Genomic DNA, 27,812 nt, shown 5'->3' with positions numbered 1-27,812 from the left:
TAATATTTTGGCTTTATATTTTATTAATTATGAAAGTTACTCCTGTATACATGTGTCATATGTGCAAAATCCATGGGAAGTAAAAATAGATGACATATACATATACAACATGTACACCTTGTCTCTTTTGTTAGCCACATTTCAGATTAAGCAACGCCGAGGACGGCTTTATTTTCAAGAAGGGGAGGATGATGAGGACATGACTACCTTGGATACGACCAAAAATATTGCATACATGCATATTTGTCAGGTGATTTCTAGTGCAAATTATTCAATAATCTATTTATGTTATCCAGAACAAAAATACTTCACACACTTTTGTGTTTTGTCTAATTGCAGGTGTATGGGACATTTGTACAATCCACATATGAAGATAGGGGAAAAGGAGAAGTTTAGGTTATGTTCAAAAAGTCCTCTCACGTCACTTCTGGGCCAAAAGAAGATAGAGTCCAAGTCTCTCACGTTCTGGATTCAGATTCGGACTGCACAGACATACCTGACTCAAAACGCCAACAACTTTTTCATACGGACTCCGAATTGGGTGATTCTTTTTTTGTTGGAAAGTAGATTTCGTCCTCTTTCCAACCCAACTGGATTCACCTTTAAATTCGTCCGGAGCGTTGGGATATGGACGAAACAATCTGACGCTGCAGCAGAATCCGAGTCAAACAACAAGTCCAAAGGTGTTGCATCACCTCCACTTGGGCCCATGAGCCTTGTACGACCTAGGGTTGGTTTTAGGCTGCCTTGGGACGTCCTCCCACCTCCTTGGCCTCCACCCCTTGCTCCTATATAAGTAGATCCATCTAGTAGCTTTTTGCTTGGGATTTGTTTAGTTAAAAGTTAGCCATTGCAACTTCGTGTACTTCGTTTGTGTCCAACGACGAGACCAAGACCGCTTTCGGATCCCCACCTTTATCAATACTTCATCTATATTCGCAATATTCAGATTGCATTATCATATTCTTGCTTGTTCTTCGATTGCGTGCAGGAATAGACCTTCGTGGTCAGGCTGATCGTGCTTCCGGCATCGTCAGTTACCTCGGAAGATTGGTTTAGCGATTGCTAAGGCGCAACGTCGTGCACGTTTGTAGTCGGATCGTCAAAGTCGGCTCCACCGAATCGATAGTTATCATCTCATTGAAAGATCGGGACCCTCGCCTCTATCAGAGGTCGACAACCCTCCTCGCCAAGAGCAACATGAGGAAGACAACCCTCCTCGCCAAGAGCAACATGAGATTGCCAATCCTCACCGACATGGGCGTCATCATCCCCGACCCCAACACAATGAAGAGCAACGATATGGCAAGGTAAAGTTCACCATGCCCAAGTTTACTGGAAGCAATGACCCCGAAGAGTACATCTCATGGGCATTGAAGGTTGACAAAATCTTCCGCTTGCACAACTACGAAGAAGAGAAGAAGATCGCAATGGCATCCCTTGAATTCCAAGACTACGTCCTCATTTGGTGGGAACAAGTCATTGAGCGCCGAGCGGCAAGAGGTGAACCACCCATCATCACTTGGGCACAAATGAAGGATTTCATGAGAGCACGATTCGTGCCAAACTACTACAACCGCGACCTCTTCAAGAAACTCCAACAACTCAAGCAAGGAACCAAGAGCGTTGAAGAATACTACAAGGAAATGGAGATTGCCATAATACGAGCCAATGTCAAAGAAGATGATGAGCAAACTATGGCACGCTTCTTGAATGGACTCAATCACCCTATCAAGAAGATTGCCGACTTCCAACCATACTCGAATCTCATCGAGCTAGTGCACCAAGCTACCAAAGCGGAACGGCAAGTACATGATGACTTCAAGTATGCCAAGTTCTCATCCAAGTCCTATGGCCTCTCCAACAATCAAGCTTCAACGACTCCAACACATTCTACCTCAACCAAGCCATCTATAAGCAACGGCGACAAGTCAAGTTACAAGAAAGCTTCGACAAGCTCAAGTCATCCTCCTACTACAAGCAACTTCAAGAAAGCTTCGTCATCATCTACTCCAACCGATGAGACCATCAAGACAAGTTCCATCAAATGTTTCACATGCGGAGGCCGAGGCCACAAGTCCTTCGAGTGCACAAACAAGCGCACCATGATCCTCAACGACGACGGAACCTACGACTCCATGAGTGAAGGAGAAATGGAAGCCCTTGAGCAAGTGGCCATGCACCGACAAGTGAACAATGAAGAAGAAGATGATCACATCTTTTGTGACGAAGACTCAAGTCCCGCTCTTGTTGTCTCCAAGGTCTTGACTCTTCAACATCAACAAGACGAAGATCAAAGATGCCATATCTTCCACACAAAGGCCGGCATCAATGGACGGTCCGTCAAGGTCATCATCGATGGAGGGAGTTGCCATAACTTGGCAAGTGAAGAACTATGCTCCAAACTCCAATTGGTCAAGATGAAGCACCCTCACCCCTACAAGGTTCAATGGCTAAGCGACACCGGCACCATACAAGTCGAGCATAGGGTACAAGTCTCTTTCAAGATCGGCGCCTATGAAGACACTTTGGAGTGTGATGTCCTTCCGATGACCGTTTGCCACCTCCTTCTTGGACGGCCATGGCAATTTGACCGAGGTGTCATTCACAATGGGCGTACAAATCACTATAGCTTCAAGATGAAAGGGAAAGAGTTTGTGCTACGTCCTATGTCTCCAAGCCAAGTGCTCGCCGACAAACAAAACACAAGAGGGTGATGAATGGAAAACCGCTTTCAAAACAAAGTTTGGTCTATATGAGTGGTTAGTCATGCCTATGGGTTTATCGGAAGCACCCGGTACTTTCATGCGCCTTATGCATTATGTGTTTCGCCCTTACATTGGTGAATTTGTTGTTGTCTACTTTGATGATATCCTTGTGTTTAGCAAATCTCTCAAAGAACATGTCACCCACCTTCGCACCGTGCTACAAACTCTTCGAAAAGAGCAACTTTATGCTAATATGGAAAAATGCCTCTTTGGTGTTGATAAGCTTGTTTTCTTGGGTTTCGTAGTATCTTCTAAGGGTGTTCATGTTGATGAATCTAAGATCAATGCTATTAAAACTTGGCCCCAACCAACCAATTTGCAACAAGTGCATAGTTTTCTTTGTTTAGCTGGTTTCTACCGTAGATTTGTGAAGGATTTTAGCACCATTGCTTTTGAACTAACTTTGGCGCACTGGAGCATGTGCGTGTAGTTCAAATTTGAATTATGTGCATTAAATGCCTGGAAACTCGATTAATGTATAAAAAAGGCCAAACGAATCCAGAATAATTCCAAAATTTAGCATGAAACTCCTATTGGTCTAAGATGCCTCTGTAAAAAATCAAGGCGGGAGAAGGCAATGTATGTCATTTCGCACACGGAGGTGACACGTTCCCTCTCGGAACCACGAGCCTTCTTGAGAGAAGCTCCAGTTTGCAAGAAGCTTATACCAAAGCTTGTCCCAATTCGGCCAAAAATATTTATCACAACATGTTGGTGCCATGTCATGACACCATGCCAAGTTTCATGATTTTCATGCATGTTTCGGATTTACAGGAATTAAGAAAACCAAGTTTCTCAATATTTCCGACCTAGCCACGATGCCTAGATGTTTGAATTTCATTCCCCTTTTTGCATGGGACCTAGAAGTTCACTCAAGGACACACATGTGATTTTTTTCAACCAACTTTGGTGCACTGGAGCATGTGCTTGTAGTTCAAATTTGAATTATGCACATTAAATGTCTAGAAACACAATTAATGTATAAAAATGGCCAAACAAATCCTGAATAATTCCAAATTTTAACACGACACTCATATAGTTCTATGTTGCCTCTATAAAAAATCAAGGGGGGAGGCAGCGTATATCGTTTCGCACACAAAGGTGAAACGTGTCCTCTCGGAACCACGAGCCTTCTTGAGAGAAGCTCCGGTTTGCAAGAAGCTTATACCAAAATTTGTCCCAATTCAGCCCATTTTTTTACCACAGCATGTTGGTGCCATGAAATGACACCATGCCAAGTTTCATGGTTTTCAGGCGAGTTTTGAATTTACAGGAATTTGGAAACCAAGTTTCTCAATGTTCCCGGCCATGCCACGCCACCCAAATGTTTGAATTTCATTCCCATTTCTTGCATGGGACCTAGAAATTCACCTAAGGACACGCATGTGATTTTTCAACCAACCTTGGTGGACTAGAGCATGCGCTTGTAATTCAAATTTGAATTATGCACATTAAATGCCCATGAACTCAATTAATGCATAAAAAAGGCCAAACAAACCCGGAATAATTCCAAATTTTAACACGACACTCATGTAGTTCTATGTTGGCTCTGTAAAAAAATCGAGGGGGGGGCAGCGTATGTCGTTTCGCACACAAAGGTGACACATTTCCTCTCAGAACCACACGCCTTCTTGAGAGAAGCTCCAATTTGCAAGAAGCTTGTACCAAGACTTGTCCCAATTCGGCCAAAAAATTTACCACAACATGTTGGTGCCATGAAATGACACCATGCCAAGTTTCATGCTTTTCAAGCGAGTTTGGGATTTACAGGAATTTAAAACCCAAGTTTCTCAATGTTTCCGGCCGAGCCACGACGCCCAGATGTTTGAATTTCATTCCCATTGTTGCATGGGACCTATAAATTCACCCAAAGACACACATGTGATTTTTCAACAAACTTTGGTGCACTGGAGCATGTTCTTGTAGTTCAAATTTGAATGATGCACATTAAATGTCTAGAAAATCAATTAATGCATAAAAAAGGCCAAACGGACCCGGAATAATTCCAAATTCTAACACGACACTCATATAGTTGCATGTTCACTTTAGATAAATGTTCTACAATTCAAACACCATCCGTTCCCTCCATAACACCATTTTGTCTTTCAAAACAGAATGAAAAAAATCAGGTATACCACAAACAGTTTACTAGCAAGAATCGTGTGGTATGCGATATAAAATATCTTGGCGCACCGTCTTGTCTAGCTTACGCATGAAGCTTCGTCATCTATAGTCCACCGCCCGCGCTTGATCCACACTTGCACGCCAATTTCTCGCGGCACCGAATGAAATTTTTCTGCCACCGTGAAAATATCTATCTCCCCCCTCCCCACCAAAAGGCACATTTCCACTGTTCCTCCTTACTTTCCAAGCTCAAACCTTCACTGCTGCTTACTGGCAGCGCCGCCTACTCGCCGACGACCCTTCTTCTTACAGCGCCGCCTCCTCGCCGGCGACCCTTCTTCTTGTTGCGCGGCCTCGTCGATATGGTCAGGTAATCAACATCCCACCCACACCATCCTCCTCCTTCCCCATCCCACATGTCCCAACCGATGGCGCGACACTTTCGCCCAAATCACTAGCCCTGTCCTCCAATTAAGCGCCGCCCACAGCCATTTTGCACGCAGTATAACGTGGAGCTCAGTAGCATCTGGCAGCGGAGAAGCAAATCGCGGCCGCACGCGCGGACGAGGTCGCGATGGCTGCCATGCATGCCGACCGCTAGATCTTGGAGGAGCACCTCGTCTTCGAGGTCACCGTCGACACCGCCACGCGGTTGTCTACTTTAAAATACAGTTCGTGCTATTTTCTCGAGACCACCGCTAGTGCCTTCTAGTGATTTGTCCTCTGTAATGTTAATATGCAATCCGATATTCTGAAATGTAATGTTCAGTTAACAGTTTGGTCCAAGAATTTCTACATTTTGTAGTATTGTTCTCAAGCATTCTTGGTTTCGTTAACCGTCTTATCTTCTAGTATGTGTTCTATTCTGCAATGTCGTGCTCAGTTAGTTGTTTTGGTTCATTTGTTCTGCTGTCCAGTAAACTATTTGGTTCAATTCTGCAATTTGATTTTCATTTGTTGTGGGTACAATTTTGTATTGTTATGCATGTGAGAAATAAATCGAATTTGGCTGTACTCAATACATATTCTACTGATAGTATGGCAACTCTCAGTTAACCTGATCAAGATCTTCCTTATATGTGTTGCAGGGAAACAATGGGAGGCACTACGGTTTACCATCGAGGTTTGCTCATGCATGGTCCTTTCGCTAATAGTACATAATTGTGCAGTTGCAGGAATCATTCTAATATTTAGGTTTCTTACAATTTGGTCTTGCACATGTAGGTCCTGCTATCAGAGGCTTAGACCCACTGTTCGATCCATTTTGCATATGGGGAAATGAGATGTCCATGAATATCAGTCAAGTCAAGAAACTCAGAAAGATTGTTAGGATAAAGAAACTTGCGACAAATAACAGCAAGATCTTTGTTTGCACAATGAAGAAGACATCAGTCAACTATAGGATGGTACTAACTCTTTTACCTTGTTTTTTACCCCTTCTGCCATTTCAAAATTTATAACATCAATTTATGCATATCTTTGTTTTCAGTACTTTGCAAAGCAGTTCACCGATGATTACCTCTCAAACCACCTGCATGGTCAAGAGGCGAGGAAGGTATTCATTCAACACCCATGGTACAATATTGAAGTCTTCCTAGAGAGGGTGAAGGTTGGGCGGGCAATTATCCATAGCCACTGGCCTAAAGTTACAAGGACATTCAACATCACTGAAGGCTCAATATTCTCCTTCCGCTTCTGCAGTTTCCCAGATGAGATTCATCTGTCTATTTTACCATGTATGATGCTACTTTCCAAAGGTTTTCGATGTTGCATGTGAAACTTGGTGCTGTTGTGTAATGGTGTAGCTAGCTATATCCCTCTTTGGTGTAACTGAGTGCTGAAGCTATCTGATGTAATTCGATTATGAAATCTTGGTTGCCGTTATACGGAATGAAATATCTGGTGTGTTTTATAAGAAATGTCAATTTGATTACTACATAGATTATCAATAATAGGCTAATTACCCTGCTTATTGGGGTTTTCTATTGCAAACGGTTACTCTAACAACACCGTGGGCAATGAACTCAAACAACCCACACAATTTCTAGAAAGTAGGCGTGTTGGATCAATTAACAATCACACAAGGCTTCCGGCAGAGAACTATTGCGTTAGGCCACCTTGCACAAATGTTTCCACATAAAAAATTGCGTGTGATATTCATACGAACGGAAACGTTTTTCTGGGTTTCACTGTGTGGGATGTACATACGAGCAGAAACGATTGGGCTTCGATGCCTCGCCCGATCGCACACGAGCTCATTTTGCCCCACGTGTGTGGCCGGAGGGCCTATCCCCGACGGTTTATGGGTCGTGTGGGAAGGACTTCCCCTATCGCACACACTCACTAGGCGACGGTTTAAAACTCCGTCGTGGAAAGGGGGTAAAAACCATTTGTATAGCACGTCTCTGCACCAGTGAGCTGTCGAAGGCCTAACAAGTGGTCTGCTACTATGATTATCTTGTATCCACGGATCCTCACATATTCGGATCAAACTCCCGTCACCCACACGCTTGATTAAGCTCATATTAAGAGCCTCTCGGGCATACAAAATTGCTCGCCAAATGTGTGAAGCATGTTTCTTCTTGCGTGCAGATATAAAATCACTATCATGGTAATACTTCCCCTTGAGTACTTTCGCACACAACGCCTCTGGATTTGTGAGCAACCTCCATCCGTGCTTCACCAACATCGCTTTATTGAATAGTTGAAGGTCTCGGAACCCCATTCCTCCCTCGCACTTTAGTGTAGCAATGTCAGCCCACTTCCGCCAATGCATCTTCCTCGACTTTTCATCTCCTCCCCACCAAAAGTGAGCTACCAAATTAGTAACTTTTTTTGCACATAACAGTCTAAAACAACTCATTGAGTACGTCGGGATAGCTTGACATGCTGATTTAACAAGCACTTCTCTGCCTGCACTATTCAGGAGCTGTGGTGTCCACCCATTCACCAATTTCTTGATTTTAGAAGGAATTCCTTCAAACTGTGAATATGTGGATCTTCCTAAAGCAGCCGGAAGCCCCAGATATTTCTCCATTAACGCTTCAGTAACTATTCCTGATGCATCATGCACTGATTGCTTCACTTCGTGGGTGTAATTCTTGCTGAAAAATATTGCAGACTTCACTCTGTTGACTAGTTGACCTGAGCCTAGGCGATACAACTCCAGAATATTATGTAACCTACTGACTCCCTCTTGAGATGCTTGGGTAAATACAATGCAGTCATCTGCAAAAAGAAGGTTGTAAATTCATGGAGATTGGATGCCCACACGAATTCCCCTGGATAAATACATGTGCCAATACACTTAAGTAGACTTGCTAGTCCTTCAGCGCAAATAAGAAACAAGTATGGGGAAACTGGATCCCCTTGCCTTATACCTCTCGAGGGTTTAAAAGTTTCAGAGAAAACACCATTAACTCGAACTGAGAATGAGGCGGATTGAATACAAGCCATCACTCTACTGATCCACAACTCTGCAAAACCGAGTTTCTGCATCATCTGTCTCAAATATTCCCACTCGACCCGATCATAGGCTTTTGCCATGTCCAATTTGATGGCGCATTCTCCCGTCTTCCCCTTTTTGTGCTTTAGATAATGGATGCACTCATACGCTGTGATTACATTGTCTGTAATAAGCCTTCGAGGAACAAAAGCACTTTGTTCTTCTGCAATTATTTCCTCAATAACAGGTCTCAACCTAAGAGCAATCACCTTCAAAACTATTTTATAAAGGACAATGCATAATGAAATTGGTCCGTACTGAGTCAAATCTTAGGGATCTTTAATTTTTGGTATGAGCACCAACACAGTGCTGTTCACATTCTCCGGCATGACCCCGGTTTCAAAAAATATCCGAACCGCCAAGCATACATCATGTTTGATCACATGCTAATGTCTGATGTAGAAACCGAGTGTAAAGCCATCCGGCCCTGGCGATTTGTTAGGATGCATCATGAATAATGCCTTCTCCACCTCCATATCTTTGACTGGCGAACAGAGACGTTCATTCATCTGTTTATCTACCTTTTGTTGCACACATGCAGTGACAACCTCCGGCCTTGACTCCTCCTATGCTGTGAACAAAGTTTGATAGAAGACCTTGGCAGTCGTTTCCAATTCTGACTGAGCCGTGATATTCTGACTAGACTCTGTCTTAAGGGATTTGATCTTGTTAACTCTTGCCCTCTCCTTGGCCTTTGTCTGGAAAAAACCTGTATTTCTATCCCCCTCAGTCAACCATTGCACTCGCGACCGTTGCTTGGCAATCATCTCCTCTCTTGCCAGAAGTTCTGAGTTCTCACTCATCAAATTTTTCTCTTCTGCTGATGGTCCTTTGCACAACAATTGTGAGCGCAGGTGCTCCAATCAATCTCCCATAGTTTTTAACTTTTTACGGACAAAGCCAAACTCACTTTTGCTCCACACCTGCAACCTGGATCTCACAATACCTAAAGCTTCACTCATGCTCCCCAGGTCACCATGGTAGTGCACCCAAGCTTTCTCGACAACTTCTTTATAGTTCTCATGCCTCGTCCAAGCATTCTCAAAATGAAAAGTTCGATGCCCATCTCCATCATTGAGCCAACTTGGCTGCCTAATGCTCACAAGTAGTGCACAATGGTCCGACTCTGTAGTCTGAAGGTGACGAACCATGGTATTGTCAAAGTGGTCCATGAACTTATCATCCCCTAGTGCCCGGTCTAGCCTGACTTTTATGCTTCTAATGCCCTGTTGATGGTTATCCCATGTGTAAGGAAGTCCAACATACCCCAAATCTGAAAACTGGCAAAAGTCCACCATTTCATGAAAACCTTCCATCATCCACTCCTCCCTGTATGCTCCAGTTCATTTGCATCCAGCACCTCATTAAAATCACCAGCACAAATCCACGGATTATCAAATTGTCCTCGCAGAAACTGCAACAACTCCCAACTATTCTTCCTTTTTGCTCTTGATGGTTCCCCATAAAATCCACTAAACCTCCATTCTCTATCACCCATATTTATATTTCTGACATGAACGTCAATATGTGATCTACTGAAAGATTTAAGGCTGACCACGGAGTCGTCGTTCCAAAAAAGCACTAGGCCTCCACAAAGACCTTCAGATTTAACGACAAATGCATGTCTAAAACCCAAACGAAACCTCATATCATGTGCTCTCTTAGCGGACAGTTTGGTCTCTGAGAGAAAGACCAAGCATGGGTGATGTGGCTGTATCAAGCTACAATTTTCCTGAACTGTCTCGGGCCGCCTGCAGCCCCGACAGTTAATGCTAAAGATATTCAATGTTCCCGGCGGTACTCTCCGAGAGAGCCCACCGATCTCGAGTTGGCTGAGTTTAAGTCTTCAACATCTTCTTTGTGCCTCTGTACCATTTCTTTTGAATTTTCCATACCTTCATATGCCTCCTTTCCAGCAGAAGTAATATCAATAGCCCATACATTGCCATCTCTTTGAACATGATAAACATTTCTCTCTGCCAATCATCCATATCTTCACCAAATTTATCATACCTCATATCCAGTGGCATAGATGAAAACATTGATATGGATATCACTTCACCAGAACCGAAAATAAAAATAAATATAGGATACCAACCTTGCGATCCAAATTCCCTTGCTTGACTACCATTTCGTTCACTATGAATGTCCATGAACATCAGAGTATTATCCTGACACATGTTAATATCTTGAAACTCCCCTCTCGTACATCCTATAATCATAGCTGCCTTAGATTCCACCGTTAATTGAGGAACAGTCTTCCGCAAACTAATAAAAGTGCTGCAATTTTCATCGGTCACTTTGTCTTCAACAGATAATTGCTAAACTTGATTCAGATAATACTTCTTTGTCGGAGAAAACCATCAAGGCAGGAGGCGCAGAGTCCAGACGAACGACAAACCCACCACCCTGCACGGATTGTTCCTTGGCAATGACGTCCAGGTCGCGGGAATGAAAGAAAGTCGCCGCTCGAACATGCAAAACTTGCAAGCACCTCTCCGGATCGCGCGAGTTGTGGACCAAATGCAACGTCCGTGCCCTTAGCTGTTGTAGGACCATCAGATCCAATCCAAGGCTCCCAGGCGCCATTCATATGGAGCCAAGAAGGCCACTAGGAGCAGCATCAAATCCCATATGAATGCCTCAGGCTAGGAAAAGGGGATCTGGACTGAGCTTGAAGAAAAGGGGTGGAGCAGAGCTATGATAGTGGGGGAAGAATCGAAGAAGAGAGGCCGAGGATATCTACAAGAGGGAAGGAGGAAGATCAGGAAGGGGAAAATCTGGGGAAAAGCTGGATCGGAAGGGGAATCAACTGGGGATGGAGATCAGGAGGAAGAGGAGGACAACATATCGCCAATCGACGGCATGTCGCCAAGTCTCTCACGTCACTAGCCTACTTAACTCTTCGACCACACATCCATATTCCCGAACAGTGGCTAATTACCAGCACTTCAAAACGAACCGTATAAGGATTTGGCCCAGATCCCCATGAGTTAGCGGACGCGCACGATATCGCGAGCATCTGTGCTCGTGACCAGTTACTGCACGTTCAGAAGAAAAACTCTTCTCCAACTAACAACTTGCCATTCCAGCCACCCTCGCCCGCCAATGGATAAAATGATGGCAACCACTCACCGGAGCCGGATTCCTCTCTCCGTTCACCGTCTTCCTAGCAGTTGGCTAATTACCAACACTTCAAAACGAACCATATACAAATTTGGCCTAGATCCTCATGAGTTAGCGGACTCGCACCATATCGCGAGTATTAGTGCTCGTGACCGGTTACTGCACATCGTGAAGAAAAACTCTTCTCCAACTAACAACTTGCCAGCCACCCTCGCCAGTCTGAGTAGACAAAAATGGTGGCAACCACTCACCGGAGGTGGCTTCTTCTCCCCGTTCGCCGTCTTCCTAGCAGACAACCCATGAAAACGCCCGTCTGCATCCCGATCCCCACACGAAACCGCGCCCGCCTCCCGCGCTGCCACCTTTCCCGTTCGAGTGACCCCACCCCCACCTCTGAGGCACAGGCTACCGACTCCCTGCGCGTTGCCTTCGCGTGCGGCGGCGCGGGGGGGCACGTCTATGCCGCGTTCGCGCTCGCCGAAGAGGTCCAGGCCTCGCTCCCTGGCTCCCGCTCCCTCTTCCTCGGCGCCCCCGCCCCGTCCCTCGAGTCCGCCACCGCCGCGTCTTCCTCATACCCATTCGCCCCCGTCCCTCCTTGCCTCCCCCGCGCGCTCCTCGCCGCGGCGCTGCACCTCTACCACTTCCGCCCCCACGTCCTCGTCGCCACCGGCGGTCCCCCCGCCCTGCCCAGCTGCCTCGCCGCGCTGCTCCTGGGACTCCCTTTCGTGATCCAGGACCAGGACGCCGGCCCCGCCCCTGCCACCCGCCTCCTGGCCCCCCTCTCTCGCCGTGTCTTTCTCGCGTTCAACGCGCCCGTCCGCCTCCTCCCGAAGCGCAAGTGCGCCGTCTACGGGAACCCCGTCCGCATGTCCATCCGCAACCGCAGGATGTCCAAGGCCGCCGCCATGGCGCGTTTCTTCCCCAGGGCAGGGCTGGTGGAGGCGGAGGGGATGGAGGTCGTGCTTGTGCTCGCCGGGACGGTGGGATCGCCGCAGATCAATGTGGCAGTACTTAACATGTATTACGAGATGCTGTCGAGAAGGAAAAATAGGTACATTATATGGCAGACGGGACCAGAGGATTTCTGCGAGATGGAGAGCCTCGTCAGGGCGCATCGCCGGCTGTTTCTGACACCGTGAGTTCCCTTCCTTTGGCTGTATGACGTTGTTTGTACTTGGGATGTCAGTTTCTAGCTGTTAATTGGCCTGCACTGGGGATCTTGCTGTATTAATGGGAATGTGAACTTTCTTGGAAGATGCATGTCCGTTTGGCTGTATGATGGTGAGAAAAATAAAATGGTGGATTGATGACGTGGCATGTGTAGTGAGGTGAACTGTGATCTTTTCACTTTTGCTCCAATTAAACATGGTTTAGGTAACATGGTACCATTCAGTCAAGCGAAGATCTACCTTCTATCATGACAGTACTAATTAGTATTCAGAACTAGGAGAAGACATGATTGTGATATTCCTACAAGCACCACGGATAGCATTACGATACCATTTCTGTGTTATGATCTCATAGCCTATGTTCCACTTCTTCTGAAACTAGAGTTTATTGGTAACAAAACCTTTACATGGTACTTGATCCAAATTTGACCATAGCTCAGAATAATGGTGCAATAGAGAGTATTAAGATATTTCCTCTTTCTGACGAATTCCCTTGCAGTAGTAACACTATTATCAAAGTGGACTGACAAAAGAAAGAAAGAACACTCTTTCTAGTTCTGATTTGTTATGTAACTCTAATCCGGTCTCAAATCATGATGTTGGTTCGGTTGCTGCATCAACCTAGTCTGTATTTGCAGATTCTAATTTCAACAACATGGTATGGATCTTTGGCAGTCCATGATATTTTGTAATGTGCATTTGTGTAATGCTCTAGCAGAGCAGTTTTAGTATTGGTTGAATTGTTTTTGTTTTCCAAGCTTTGTTGTAAGTTCTCCATACTGATTTATCGTATCTCTTCATATGAAGATTCTTGCATGAAATGGACATGACATATGCTGCTACTGATGTTGTCGTTTCTCGAGCTGGTTCTGTGGCTTGCACTGAGATATTGGTCACTGGGAAACCGGCAATTCTGGTATCATATATCACATCAAGTTACTTGTTATGTAATTCCATTTGTTTTCTTTTTATGTACCTAATCCTACCTTTTAACAACAGAACGCAACCAGGTTAACCTTTGCTGTGCTCAAATTATAACTTTCATGTTTAATAATTTGCATATTTTAAAACCAATTCCTCTTTGCTGTGTTAAAAAAAAAACTTGGATGTTCTAATGAAATTGATGTTATGAGTTGTGTCAAAGCTTAAAGAATAACCATATAGTAACATATTTAGAGTGCAGCAACTAGAAAGGTCTTCTCCCTTCTCAGGACCATAAAATGACCAATGCCGTCATGCTGTGCCAAAGACCTATGTGCTGCTAAAAGTATTTTTTATTTTAAGTTAATAGAAAAGGTGGACTAATAATGTGCATTTATTGGCCACAAACTGCAAAACCAAACTACAGTACATGTTACATGTTTTATCCTTTTTCTCAAAATTTGTCCATGCAACTTTGTTCAGATAATGTTTCCTCTTTCTTTCAGATACCCTTACCGACAATTGTGGATGACCATCAAACGAAAAACGCGTATATCATGGCAGATGTCATGGGAGCAAGGGTCATAACAGAAGATGAACTTGATTCTAGTAGCCTAACATGCATAATTGATGAAATTGTTGGTATGTGACATCAACTTACTTTCATGAGTTATACATGATAATATCAAACACTAAGGAAGCAATTTTTATCATGGCAATTATTGGAATTCGAACTTACTTGTTTTAGACTTAGCATGCTTTGCAAGGTCAAAATTGATTATACTAGATGGAAACAAAAAGTTGCACTTGAATTGAATTGTCCCCTTATTAGTTTGTAGTACTTTCGACCAGGGCACTTGCTCAAGTATTGTCGCGTGTGGGAAACACAACACCAGGGAGCAAGGGATGCCCCCCTTTTTGGTTCGGTGAGGGGCGAAGAGACACACGAATCCTACCTCTACGACATGGTAATGTTTACCCAGGTTCGGGCCGCTGAGAAGCGTAACGCCCTACGTCTTGCTGGATTTGCTCACTCGATGTGATGAACAAAGTTTACAAGAGATGGTTTTCGTTACCGAGGCCGCCGGGACTAAGAAACGGGCTCTAGTATGTGGGTGTAGACTTGCTAAGAGTCGAACCACGATCTGGGTAGCACGAACCTCCTTTTTTAGTTCCAAGGGGTGGCCACAATTGCTACAAGGCAGTAAATATGGTAGTTGTACAGTGGAGCACCTAACTCATTAAATGTGAGAGGCACGTGTCGTCGTATTCCGTTGCCATCCAGTACAACCTTTCCACACAGTAAATGGCATCTTTCGTCAGTTTTGATGGTGATAACATCCCAAGGCCCTTGCATTTTGAGGGCGTTGTAAGCATAATGAGATGCCACCAGGCCAACGCGAGCTGCCGTAGTATGCTGTTGTAGGGAATTGGGGTACGTCAAAAGTGATGCTCTCTGTGCGAAAGTCGTCGGGATTGCTGAATGTGACCGGTAAGGTAACCCGTCCCAACGGCTGAGTGGATCCTGGGTTCACTCCCTGAAACGTTCCCATGGGGTGAAGATGCCCTGCCAGGATTTGCATGTTCTTGGAGAGGAGGTTGAGGCCAGCGCCACCATCAACCAACATCTTGGTGACCTTGATGTTGTTGATTGTAGGCGAGACTACTAGTGGGAGGATACCAACGCCCGTTGTGCAGTCGGGGTGATCCCCGACATCGAACGTGATTGGGATGGCGGACCACTTGAGTGGCTGCGTGGCCTCCACACTAGTCTTGAGCTCCTGCGACAACAGTTCTTCTTTTCTTGCCACTCCTAGCACCGCTCCTCGGTGAGTGTCCTCACTTTCCTGCAATCCTTGAGGTCGTGCGTGGTACTCATGTGGACCGTGCACCACGACATTGTGATCAGCAGCAGCTAAAGCTTCCCCTTGTTCACCATCCTTGAGTTCGTGGGATCAAGCTCCGTGGCCAGGACTGAGCCCTGCTGATGCTTACGATTTCTTTTCTTGCCGGGACCACCGGATGTCCCGGCTACATCATTGTCAGTGGGAGCTTCCTTGGGAATCCTTCTACCTTCCTCCGCGCGCGCACACTTATTAGCCAGCTGAAGGAGCTCGTATATAGTGCGCACTTGGTGCGTGTTCAGCTTCTCACACATCTTGGGATTGCGCACGTCCGCGTGGAACATGGCAATTGCTGTTGCGGCGTCGATGTGGGAATGCTTGTTGCACCTGGCCGAATCTCTGGATGTACTTGCGCAAGGGTTCGCCTGGATTCTGAACAGGAAGGCAAATCACTCTTGATCGCGGGCCCTTAATCGACCTTGGAAGCCCCAACGAATTGATCGCATAGGCCGTGTCAGGAGCGGACGGATTCAGCCGGGAGGTTCATCAACCAGGACCTGACATTGGGCTTGAGGGCCAATGGGAACCAATTGGCCATAGCCGTGCCGTCAGCCCCTGAGGCGTGCATCACGGTGATGTACACGTGCAAGAATTCGACAGGATTGGTCTTGCCATCGTACTCAACGGGCGCGCTGGACTTGAACTTGGGCGGCCAGACCACTTGATGCAGCTCGGGTATGAACACAGGGCAACCCACGCCATATAACACTGACCCGTTCACGAGAACTACATCGTCCTTCGCCCGGCGACGCTCCATCCGGACGCGGGCGTCTTCGCCACGCTGGTCGGTGAGGTCGGTTTGGAGGTCTCGGTTGCGAGGCGGTGACGAAGATGCGCCGGTGTCTATCGTCTCACCTAGCGTCACGCTGTTTGTGGCGCTCATCCTGACGACAGACATGATCCTCGCCTCGTGGTTCCCGCCGAGGGGACCGCAGCTAGCTGGAATGCCCATGGCTACGGCCCGGGGCGGCGGGGTCGCGAGCTGAAGCGGGCGTACGCTTCGACTCTCGGGAACGCGCCGGGGCGGGATTATCGTGGGCGTAATCCATGAGCTACCAGCCTGTCAGCCTAGGCGCCGAGGCGCGACTCGTTTTTCGGTGCTACGGGCGGAAATCAGAGAGGGCTTGCACAACTGCAAGCGCGTGTTCTGGCCTGCGAATGCCTAGAGGTGGCCCCGCTTGCCGGGTAGCGGCGCCAGCTCCCTCTCCGCATGGCGGACGATCCCCATGGCGCGCTGCCGTCGTGCGACGGATGCTGCAAGTCATGCTCTGAGGCATGGGTCCAAGAGTGCTCTTCGCTCGCAGCTTCGCGCACGGAGAGCCGACCGCCCATCTCATGTGATGGGTGGCGAGAGCCGGGTGGTTGCGCCGGATCCGCAGAGCGTCGCGGAGGGGGAGGAGGTGCAGCGGCTTCCGCGCCGTTGGGATTCCTGGGCTCCTGCGAAGGGTGGCTCCGCACACGATCACCAGTGGCCATGGCATGGGAACCATCTCGATGGTCGTGAGGCCAATTGTGGGAGTTCTTGATGAGGAACACTAGATGAAAAATAAAAATAAAAATCGTATGTCAGATTAGTTTGGCTACTTCCAGATGCTTCCACTTTAGTGTAGTATTTCTTTTCTTTTCTACCCTACCTACTGTTTTCTAGAGTCTTCTAGTTGTGAGTAGCTATTAGTAGAATGGTGAAACTTAAATAATGTTTTCTAGAGTATTCTAGCTATAAGTAGAAGTAGGAAGTGTGTGAAGGCTTCCCAAAGCCTATAAATAGAGGTCCTCACCTCTACTTTTTAACGCAGACTATGTACCCACTACCTATAATAGAACTTGTTGTTCTTATATAAGATCTTGGAGTAGATCTTGTGCTTTAGGAGATCTGGATTGAACTCTTGTTGCCATATTGGCCTACATTCGCCTCTAGAGCGATATCTAGCGCAGCACGTTGAAGTTGTTCCTACACATTGTAGCAACAAGGTGGAGTTGCTCCTCCACAACCTTTGTGCTGCTTCAGGTGGCATCAGAGCCTTGTTGACCCATACTAGTTCTTGCTGTCCTCTTCGAGAGCCAGCTGCAGCAAGCAATGGAGCAATTGGAGAAGAGGATGGGTGCTGCAGAACAACAAATCAAAGAGCCGCGTGAAGATCTTAATCGGAGATTTGACTTACTGGTTGAGATGATAAGAAAGGGTGTCCCCCCTACTGCTAATGAAGGAGATTCATCTAAAGAAGATGTTCGACAAAGGAGAGGTAATCTTGGAGCAAGACCGCCACAACAACGTGCTTTAAGAAGGCCAATTTATGTTGAAACTTGTTGAGTCAAGGGCGAGGTACCTCCAGACTGGATCACGCTTCTGTCTGGTGGCTCGCGCGAGTGTGTCACATGTGTGGCTGCTTGCACGGGACTTGCACGGGACTGGGACTAGGGGGGGTCCTCTTCTAGGTCACCCCCTCTCATGGGCTTGGGCCCAAGAGACAGATCTAGATGGGCTAGGGCCCATACCGGTTCAACACTCCCCTCAAGATGGTTGGTAGATATCTATCATGCCCATCTTGTCACACGCCAAGTTACAGTCCTGTGTTCCCAGTCCCTTTGTCAAGCAATCTGCAAACTGCTGCCCAGAGCTGACATGAGTAAGGCTGATGATCCCAGCATCAAGTTTCTCTTTAATGAAGAAGCGATCAATTTCCACATGCTTCGTCCTATCATGTCGAACTGGGTTATTAGCAATGGCACCCTCAAGGGTCCCTTCCTTAAAAGCTTCAACTCGCACAGTAGGTGCTTCACCTAGAGCATATCACACAACCCTTGAGATAAAGCTCTATACTCAGCTTCTGCTATTGATCTAGACACAACAGCCTGTTTCTTGCTTCTCCATGACACCAAGTTTCCTCCCACAAACACACAGTAGCCTGAAGTTGATCTTCTATCATCTTGACAGTTAGCCCAATCAGAGTCACTATAGTCATCCACCTCAAGATGTCCACTCTTCGCAAGCCACAACCCTTTACTCGGAGTCCCCTTCAAATATCTCATGATTCTGTGAACAATATCAAGATGCCCACTCCTTGGTTCATGCATGTATCTGCTCACCACCCCCACGGCATACGTAATGTCAGGCCTGGTATGACACAAGTACAATAACCTCCCAACCAGCTTTTGATAATCTTCCTTATTCACTAGCTCACCTGATTGTGCCGTTACTTGATGATTTTGTTCAATTGGAGTAGGGGCTGCACGACATCCCATCATGCCCATGTCAGCCAAGTGATCCAAGGTGTATTTTCGTTGGCACAAAGATATTCCCTTCTCTGTTCGAGCCACTTCTATGCCAAGGAAGTACTTTAGATTGCCCAAGTCTTTTACCTCAAACTCCTTGCTTAGACACCCCTTCACTCTTTTTATTTCCTCCTCATCATCTCCAGTGATGATGATATCATCAACATACACTGCAAGAATGGTGATCTTCTTATCAGTGTGTCTATAGAACATCGTGTGATCACCATTACATTGGCCATACCCCATATTCCAAACAGCCCGTCTGAACCTATCAAACCATGCCCTCGGCGATTGCTTCAGACCATACAAGGATTTCTTCAGCCTGCATACCTTCCCCGTAGTCCGTTCTGTGCCAAAACCTGGTGGTATCTCCATGTATACCTCTTCTTTCAAGTCACCATGTAAGAAGGCATTCTTGACATCTAACTGGTGCAGTTTCCACCCAAAGTTTACAGCACACGAGACCAATACCCTTACTGTGTTCATCTTTGCAACTGGAGCAAATGTCTCATCATAGTCAATTCCATAAGTTTGATTATATCCTCTGGCGACCAATTTAGCCTTATACCGTTCCACCTTGCCCTCAGGATTCTGTTTCACGGTAAAAATCCACTTACAACTCACTACTTTCTTTTCTGCCGGCAATGTGGTTAGCACCCATGTCTTGTTCTTTTTTTTCAGTGCTTCTAACTCCTCTATCATTGATTCACGCCACTTCAGATCTTGCTTCGTAGCCTTCCAATCCTTAGGGATAGACACAGTTTGTAGAGAGGCAACAAACGCCTTGTATGAAGGTGACAAAGCCTTGTAACACAAAATTGCCAATATCAAGGTCATCACAAGCATCATCCTTTGGCAGAGCCTTCCTTGCTACCTCACCCTTCCTTGCCGCTTCACGTGTAGGTTTTCGCAACACAATGGGCAGCTCCACTGTGTCAGATGAGCTTGCCTCACTGCCTTGCTGCTCCCCCTGCACTCTTGCCTCACTGCCTTGCTGCTCCCCCTGCACTCTTGCCTCCCTGCCTTGCTGCTCCCCCTGCACTTGTGGTTGCCGTTGAGAGTACACCAGGGTATTCGTCTGCCATCGGTCCCGAATAGGAACATGGAGAGCACCAATCTTAAGTGTATTGACAGTTGGCTCGACATGAGCCTGCACATCATCATCAGTGAGGGTACTAACCGGAATTGTACCCACTATTGGTTGAACCCGAGCTCGTATATCATTATCAGTGTTAATGTCCACATAATCACCATGAGTATGAGACACATCCTTCTCCCCCTCTTGACCATCACGCACAGGGTGTAGGTGGTCAAGCTCTGCAAACAGTAGACTGAGATCAGTCGGCTCACCATAGAATGGCTCAGACTCCTTGAAGGTAACATCCATACTTACAAGCCTGCGTTTTTCAGAGGGACACCAACATTTATACCCTTGCTGACTAGACGAGTATCTCAGAAAAACACTTCACTGCCCGAGGATCAAGCTTTCCAACAGAAGGTCGGCGATCACGAACAAAGCAGGTACTGCCAAACAACTTTGGGGAACAACAAACTTATTATCTCCAACTAGCAACTCAGACGGAGATTTCATGCCTAGTATCCTGGAAGGTGTCCGGTGATCAAGTATGTGGCTGTCATAACTGCATCATCCCACAAGAACTTAGGCACATTCATGGTAAACATCAACGACCGAGCAACCTCAAGAATATGACGATTCTTCCTTTCGGCCACTCCATTCTGAGGGGGGGGTGTCCGGACATGAAGTTTGATGTAGAATCCCTTGGTCAGCCATGAAAGCCCCCAAACTGTTGTTCACATACTCTCTGCCATTTTCAGTCCGGAGCACCTTGACCTGCACCTGAAACTGGTTCTTTACAAGAGCATGAAAGTTCTGAAAACAGCTAAACACCTCATCCTTGTGACGCATCAAGTAAATCCAAGTCATACGAGAATAGCAGTTAATAAAGGTAGCAAAATACTTCTTCCCATTCATTGACACCATGGGGCTAGTCCATACATCCGAATCAATAAGCATAAAAGGAGATATGCTCCTGAGGCTCGTGTGTGTTTTGCATATTCGCAAGCATCACACGTCAGCTTGCCCTTGCCTATGCCAACACATAACATCCGGAAATATTCTGCTCATCTTATCAAAAGATACATGCCCCATCCTACAGTGATGGATCATCGCCTGCTTCTCCTTGTCCTCCATGGTCGCAGCACACACCAAGTCCGGCTGCACCTCCTGGTCCATGTAGCAGAGCCCCCTACGCCTGGTGCCAGTCCCAACCGTCTGGCTCGTCCGTCGCTCCTGAATCAAGCAACCGAACTTGTCAAGGATCACACGACAGTCTATTTGATCAATGAGAGCACTAAAAGAGACCAAATTGATAGGAAAGGCTGGCACATGTAAAACCGACGATAGGGAAATGTTCGGAGTGCACTTTACTGTACCAACCCTTATGACAGGTTGTTTTGTGCCATCAACCGTTTGTATGGTGCCCGTGTGAGAGGGAGGATGCTTATTGTAAGACTCGAACACAGGATTTACTAGCAACATGCTTAGATGCTCCAGAGTCAAGAACCCACTCTGGAGCACTCTCATTAGTAGCAAGAGATGCTCTTTCCGGATTACCTTCATCAGTGGAGGCCCAGTGAGCAAAATCTCCATAGACAACATCATCTACATCTTTGCCTTTGGACGTCCCAATGTCTCCTGCAACGGCCATGTGAGCCCTCTGACCCCCTGAGTGTCCTGAGTAGCCACCTCTGCCTCTAGCAGCCTGGCCCCATGAGGTCTCTGAGTATCCACCTCTGCCCCTAGCACTTCTGCCTCTGCCTGTTCCCCCTCTGTTATATCCCCCTACCTCTGCCACGAGTTGGACATTCTCTCTTCCAGTGACCTACCTCCACACTCCATGCGCTCAGTGACTGCAAAGGTCGAAGCTGGCACAACCTTCACGTCTGCATGCTCAAGAGATAGGCGCACCTCCTCTTGAGTCATCGCTGCAATAGCCTCGGGAATGGTAGGCTGATTAGGTTGGTGCAACAGGGAAGCCTTCCCGGCATCAAAGCAACTTTTGAGGCCAGCCAAAAATTTCAGTACACGCCTGCGTGCCATCCACTTGTGCCTTGACTCGATTGAAGCCGCGTCATAGAGTTCCAGGGGATCACAGTTATCCTGGTTAGCCCAGAAAGCCTGCAGTTCTGCCACGTATGTCATCACTGACATGCCATCATCTTGCAGCAACCTAATCTTGTCCTCAATCTGAGCAATAAGCATGACATTGCCCTTGCCAGAGTAATGGGTGGATAGAATCTTCCATATCTCAGCAGGTGTGGATAGCCCCTCCACAGAGCGTCCAATGGAGGGCACCATGGAGTTCAACAACCACACCATAAGTACAGAGTGGATGACCTTCCACCTCTTGCCCTCTGCACTACTCTTGTCCCCTGGTTCTACAACGGTGCCCAACAAATGTCCATCAAGCTCCTTCTGCTCCACAGCCCACAAAGCCCTCTTGGACCAGCTCAAATAATTGGTTTGAGCCACTTCCTCGAGGAACGATGGCCCCAGAGTTGGACTCGGCGAGGATCTTAGCGAGCTTCTCGAAAGCCTCAGCAAGAGCATTTGGTTCAGCTATCGTTTGGCGGGATAATCAGCAGCAGCAACCCTCAGGACTACACACTTCAGCTGTAGCAGCTCTCAACAGCAGCAGCAGAACTTAGCCTCAGCAAGTCTTCTTTCCCAAGCAGCAGCACCACCACCACAGCACCAAGCACACAACAACAAGTCCACAGGAAAAAAAAATCTTAGTAAAGCACACAGCAGCAGCTCACAGCCCCTCACGAGCAAGCTGCAGAGTCAACAACTCTTGGAGAGTAGGAGCAGTAGCACAGCACACTCCAGCAGTCCAGCCCAAGCTCTTCCTGTTCCAGATCGAGCACTCTAGCGGCCTGCACCGGATCACCCTCGCCAGCCGCCTCTCCTCCTAGCGTCCTCCTCCTCCACCTGGCCACCTGGGCCTCCTGCCTGTCCCGCTCCTGCGGGGGCAGTTCCTCCTCCTCCTGCACCCTCAGGCGCTGCCTCTCCTTTATCCTCGTCCGCCAATCCTCCTGCCGGTCACACTCCCCCGCGTCACAGCACACCCGCCTCGCGCGCGCACACACAGTCCCGCACGCAGCCGTCTCTCGTCGCGCCTGGCCCCGCCGGACCCCGCCACCTCGCCGGCGAGCAACTACGCGGCGGCGGCCGCCGCCTCCATAGTCTGGCCTTATACCATGTTGAGTCGAGGGAGAGGTACCTCCATACTGGATCGAGCTTCTGTCTGGTGGCTCGCGCGAGTGTGTCACTTGTGTGGTGGTTTGCATGGGACTGGGATAAGGGGGGCTCCTCTTCTAGGTCACTCCCTCTCATGGGCTTGGGCCCAAGAGACAGATCTAGATGGGCTAGGGCCCATACCGGTTCAACAAAACTTCTGAAGGTGAAGAATATGATGAAGCCCTTGAAGAACCTGATCTCTATGCAATTCGGAGAGTACCCAACCGTACATATGCAAGGGATGCATACAAGGTGAAAGCTGAGATCCCAACTTTTAATGGAAATGTTGATATTGAAGGGTGCCTAGATTGGTTATATGAAGTGGTGACTTTCTTTTAGGTCATGGAGGTTTCGGAAGATCGTAGAGTTCCTTTGGTCGCATACAAGCTGAAAGGAGGAGCCGGTGCATGGTGGCATCGCGTTCAAGGAGAGCGCAGGCTGAGAGGAGAACCTCGTGTGAGAACTTGGTGGCAAATGAAAGGTCTCTTGAAAGGGAGATTTTTGCCTGCTGATTATGACCAGATCCTATTTATCCAATTTCAAAAATTGTGCTCAAGGAAATAGGACTGTTTCAGATTACACGGAGGAGTTTCTAAGGCAACAAGTGAGGTGCAACCTTGCTGAAACTGAAGATCAACAAGTTGCAAGGTACATCAATGATCTCAATGATGCTATTCAAGATCGATTGATGATGCAACAAATCTAGTCCATTGATCAAGCACAAGCTTTAGCCTTAAAGGCCGAGAGGTTTGTGAGGACAAGAAAGGCAACTAAGGCTCCATATCCTCCATATCCTCATACCGAAGGCTCGTCTAGGAGTCAGCCTAATAGAGTGGAAGAAAAGACCGCTCCACCAAAGGCAAAACGACCCATCCAGAAGCAAACTAGAGGTAAGGGTAAGTCTAATGAAGGCCCAAAATGCTATAAATGTGGTGAAGAGGGACACATCCAGCGGTTGCCCACTAAGGAAATTTGTTAACACAACTATCCATGATGGTGAAGATGACCAAGAAGAATACGAATCTGAAGATGTAGAGGGGCAAGAGGTTTGTCAAGAAGAAGGTGAAGAGGTGGTATGTGTGATTCAGCGTCTCCTATGTTCCACACCACAACCTGACAATACACACCGCAAGAAAATATTTGAGAGCAAATGCACGGTGAATGGCAAGGTATGCAAATTAGTGATTGATAGTTGCAGTTGCGAGAATCTTATCTCCCAGAAGTTGGTGAACCATTTAAAGCTTGATACTCATGATCATCCAAACCCCTACACTATTGGGTGGATCAAGAAAGGAGTGAATATGAGGATCACCAAATAATGCAACCTGCCACTTTCTTTGGGCAAGCATCATCACTCAAATGTGTTGTCTGATGTGGTTGAGATGGATGCCGGCCATGTTCTTGGGAGACCTTGGCAATTTGATGTGGATACACAAGGGCAAGGAAAATTCTTACTCTTTCATCTGGAAGAAGAGAAAGATCATTATTCTACCAAACAAAACTGACAGTAATATCTCTAAGGACGAGGGGAACAGTATGTTAACTATCTCCCACACCTCTAATGAGTTTATGGAAGACTTGAAGGAGGTAGATTTGTGTGCCGCACTTATTTTAAAAGGAGAAGAGCACCCGACTGTTGAAATTCCTGCAAAGGTATGTGGCTTATTAGCAGAATTTCATAACATACTTGGGGAGCCACAAGGCCTGCCGCCGATGAGAGGGATTCAACATAGAATCGACTTATTTCCGGGAGCAAGTCTTCCTAATCTTCCGCACTATTGAATGAGCCCAAAAGAGCATGATATATTGAAGGAGAAAGTAGAGGAATTGCTACAGAAGGGGCACATTCAAGAAAGTATTAGCCCATGTGCTGTACCGGCCCTGCTCATGCCCAAGAAAGATGGATCTTGGCGCATGTGTACGGACAGTAGAGCCGTTAACAAGATCACCGTAAGGTATAGATTCCCTATTCCCTGTCTGGATGATATGTTGGATCAGCTTAGTGGAGCAAAAGTGTTCACAAAGCTAGATTTAAGAAGTGGATATCATCAAATCCGTATCAGACTCGGGGATGAATGGAAACCGCCTTCAAGACAAAAGAAGGGTTGTTTGAATGGCTAGTCATGCCATTTGGACTCTCAAATGCACGAAGTACCTTTATGTGCTTGATGAATCAAGTCCTTAGACCCTTCTTATCCGACTTTGTTGTGGTCTATTTCGATGACATCTTGATCTATAGCAAGGATGAGGATGAACACTTTGATCACATTCGGAAGGTGCTAGAAGTACTAAGGGAAAATGAGCTCTACATCAACTTGAAGAAATGTGTTTTCCTGCAAACACAACTTCTTTTCCTAGGATTCGTCATAACATGTGACGGTATTCGTGTTGATGATTCTAAGGTTGAAGCAATTTGAGAATGGCCAACTCCGAAGACCATTTCTGAGGTAAGAAGTTTTCATGGCCTTGCAACTTTCTATAGGCGATTTGTGAAGAATTTCAGCACTATCATGGCACCAGTTACCGAGTGTCTGAAGAAAGGAAAGTTCCAATGGACAGAAGTAGCTGAAGCTAGTTTCAATGAGATTAAACAAAAACTATCACAAGCTCCTCTCTTGGTGCTACCTGATTTCAACAAGACTATTGAGTTGGAGTGTGATGCAAGTGGAGTAGGCATTGGAGCTATTCTATCTCAAGAAAGGAAGCCCATTGCTTTCTTTAGTGAGAAGTTAAGTGAAGCTAGAAAGAAATGGAGCACCTATCAGCAAGAATTGTATGCCGTTTTCAGAGCCTTGAAAATTTGGGAAGTTTATTTGCTACCTAAAGAGTTCATTGTATATAGTGACTATTAATCCTTGAAGCATTTTAGAAATCAAAAGCATGTTGACTGCATGCTAGCTAGATGGGCAGCATATCTGGAGAGGTTTAACTATCTCATAGTGCATAAATCTGGAACAACTAACCGAGTGGCCGATGCTTTGAGTCACCGTGCATGCCTCTTGACTTCTTTTGAAGCTGAACTTCCATGCATGGATCAAATAAAGGAGTTGTATGAGGATGATGAAGACTTTGGCCATGTTTGGGTAAAGCACATCAGGGGCCAGCCACTAGGTGATGACTATTTGGTGCAGGATGGCTATCTCTTAAAAAATGATCGTTTATGCATCCCAAGGAGTTCTCTGCGTGACAAACTGATTAGGGAACTCCATTCAAGTGATCTTAGTGGCCATGTTGGACGGGACAAGACTATCGCTAACCTGGAAGCTCGCTACTTTTGGCCACAACTAAAGAGAGATGCTGGAAAGTTTGTCCAGCGATGCCCTATATGTCAAACCTGCAAAGGCCAAGTCCAAAACACGGGGTTATACATGCCTTTGCCTGTTCCTGTGTCTCCATGGGAGGGCATCTCTATGGACTTAGTCTTGGGCTTGCCAAGAACAAGACGAGGAAGTGATGCTATGTTTGTGGTCATGGATAGATTCTCTAAGATGGCTCATTTCATCCCATGCCGCAAGACAACGGATGCTCATCATGTGGCAAACCTATTCTTTCGAGAAGTGGTCAGACTTCATGGAGTTCTAAGGTCTATCGTCTCAAACCGTGATAGCAAGTTTCTTGCTGCATTTTGGCTCACTTTGTGGAAGCAATTCAACACTGAATTAAATTTTTCTAGCGCTGCTCATCCACAGACAAATGGGCAAACAGAAGTGGTGAACAAGTTTTTGGGTTGTCTAATCCTTTGCATTTGTGGAGAAAGAAAGGGATAATGGGATATGGCTTTATCTCTTGCAGAGTTCTCCTACAATAACACCAAGCATAGATCCACAGGAAGGAGTCCTTTTTCCATTGTCTACACTAAAGTTCCAACACATGTGGTGGACCTGGCGAAGCTACCATCAAGGAAAACTCAAAATCAGCATTGTCCTTTGTTGATAATTATACTGAGTTATTTAAAGAGATTCGTGGTGCTTTGGAAGCACAAAATCAGAAATATAAACAACTTGCTGATTGCAAAAGGAGGCCAAAATCATTCCAAGTTGGTGATAAGGTGATGGTTTACCTCCGAAAAGAGAGGTTGCCTTTAGGTGTTAAGGGGAAACTTAGGCGGCGAAGGTACGGGTCCTTCTCTATGATGAGGAAGATGAATGATAATGCTTATGTGATAGATCTTACAAGCGACATGGCATATCCAACACTTTCAATGTTGCGGACTTGACTCTCTACCATCTAGAAGAAGCGCTCTATGAAGATAACTCGAGGGCGAGTTCCAAACAACTAGGGGAGAATGATGAGGAACACTAGATGAAAAAGATAAATAAAAATCGTATGTCAGATTTGTTTGGCTACTTCCAGATGCTTCCACTCTAGTGTAGTATTTCTGTTCTTTTCTTTTCTACCCTACCTACTGTTTTCTAGAGTCTTCTAGTTGTGAGTAGCTACTAGTAGAATGGTGAAACTTAAATAATGTTTTCTAGAGTATTCCAGCTATAAGTAGAAGTATGTGAAGGCTTCCCAAAGCCTATAAATAGAGGTCCTCACCTCTACTTTGTAATGCAGACCATGTACACACTACCTATAACTAGTAAGCTGGTACGTGCATAGCACGTGCAAAGTTTTAATTTATGTGTTTCGATGGAAAGTCCAAGGAATCAGGCAGTGGCGGAGCTAGACGAAGATGTCAGGGTGTCAGGGGGCCACATT

At 46.4% G+C, this 27,812-nt stretch overlaps 1 protein-coding gene across 1 annotated transcript in view; it reads left to right on the top strand.

The window, feature by feature from the left end:
• Positions 1–11,580: 11,580 nt before the first annotated feature.
• Positions 11,581–27,812, top strand: part of LOC123078311 (UDP-N-acetylglucosamine--N-acetylmuramyl-(pentapeptide) pyrophosphoryl-undecaprenol N-acetylglucosamine transferase) — a 33,732-nt gene continuing 17,500 nt past the window's right edge. The window contains exons 1-3 of the mRNA XM_044500779.1: positions 11,581–12,658; positions 13,500–13,608; positions 14,120–14,255. Coding sequence (XP_044356714.1) covers positions 11,757–12,658; positions 13,500–13,608; positions 14,120–14,255 — 1,147 coding nt within the window. The 5' untranslated portion in view covers positions 11,581–11,756. The remainder of the gene's footprint in view (positions 12,659–13,499; positions 13,609–14,119; positions 14,256–27,812) is intronic.

The sequence above is a fragment of the Triticum aestivum genome, chromosome 3D (assembly GCF_018294505.1).
Source record: "Triticum aestivum cultivar Chinese Spring chromosome 3D, IWGSC CS RefSeq v2.1, whole genome shotgun sequence".
Lineage (NCBI taxonomy): Eukaryota > Viridiplantae > Streptophyta > Magnoliopsida > Poales > Poaceae > Triticum > Triticum aestivum.
This window is presented reverse-complemented; position numbering and strand designations above follow the sequence as displayed.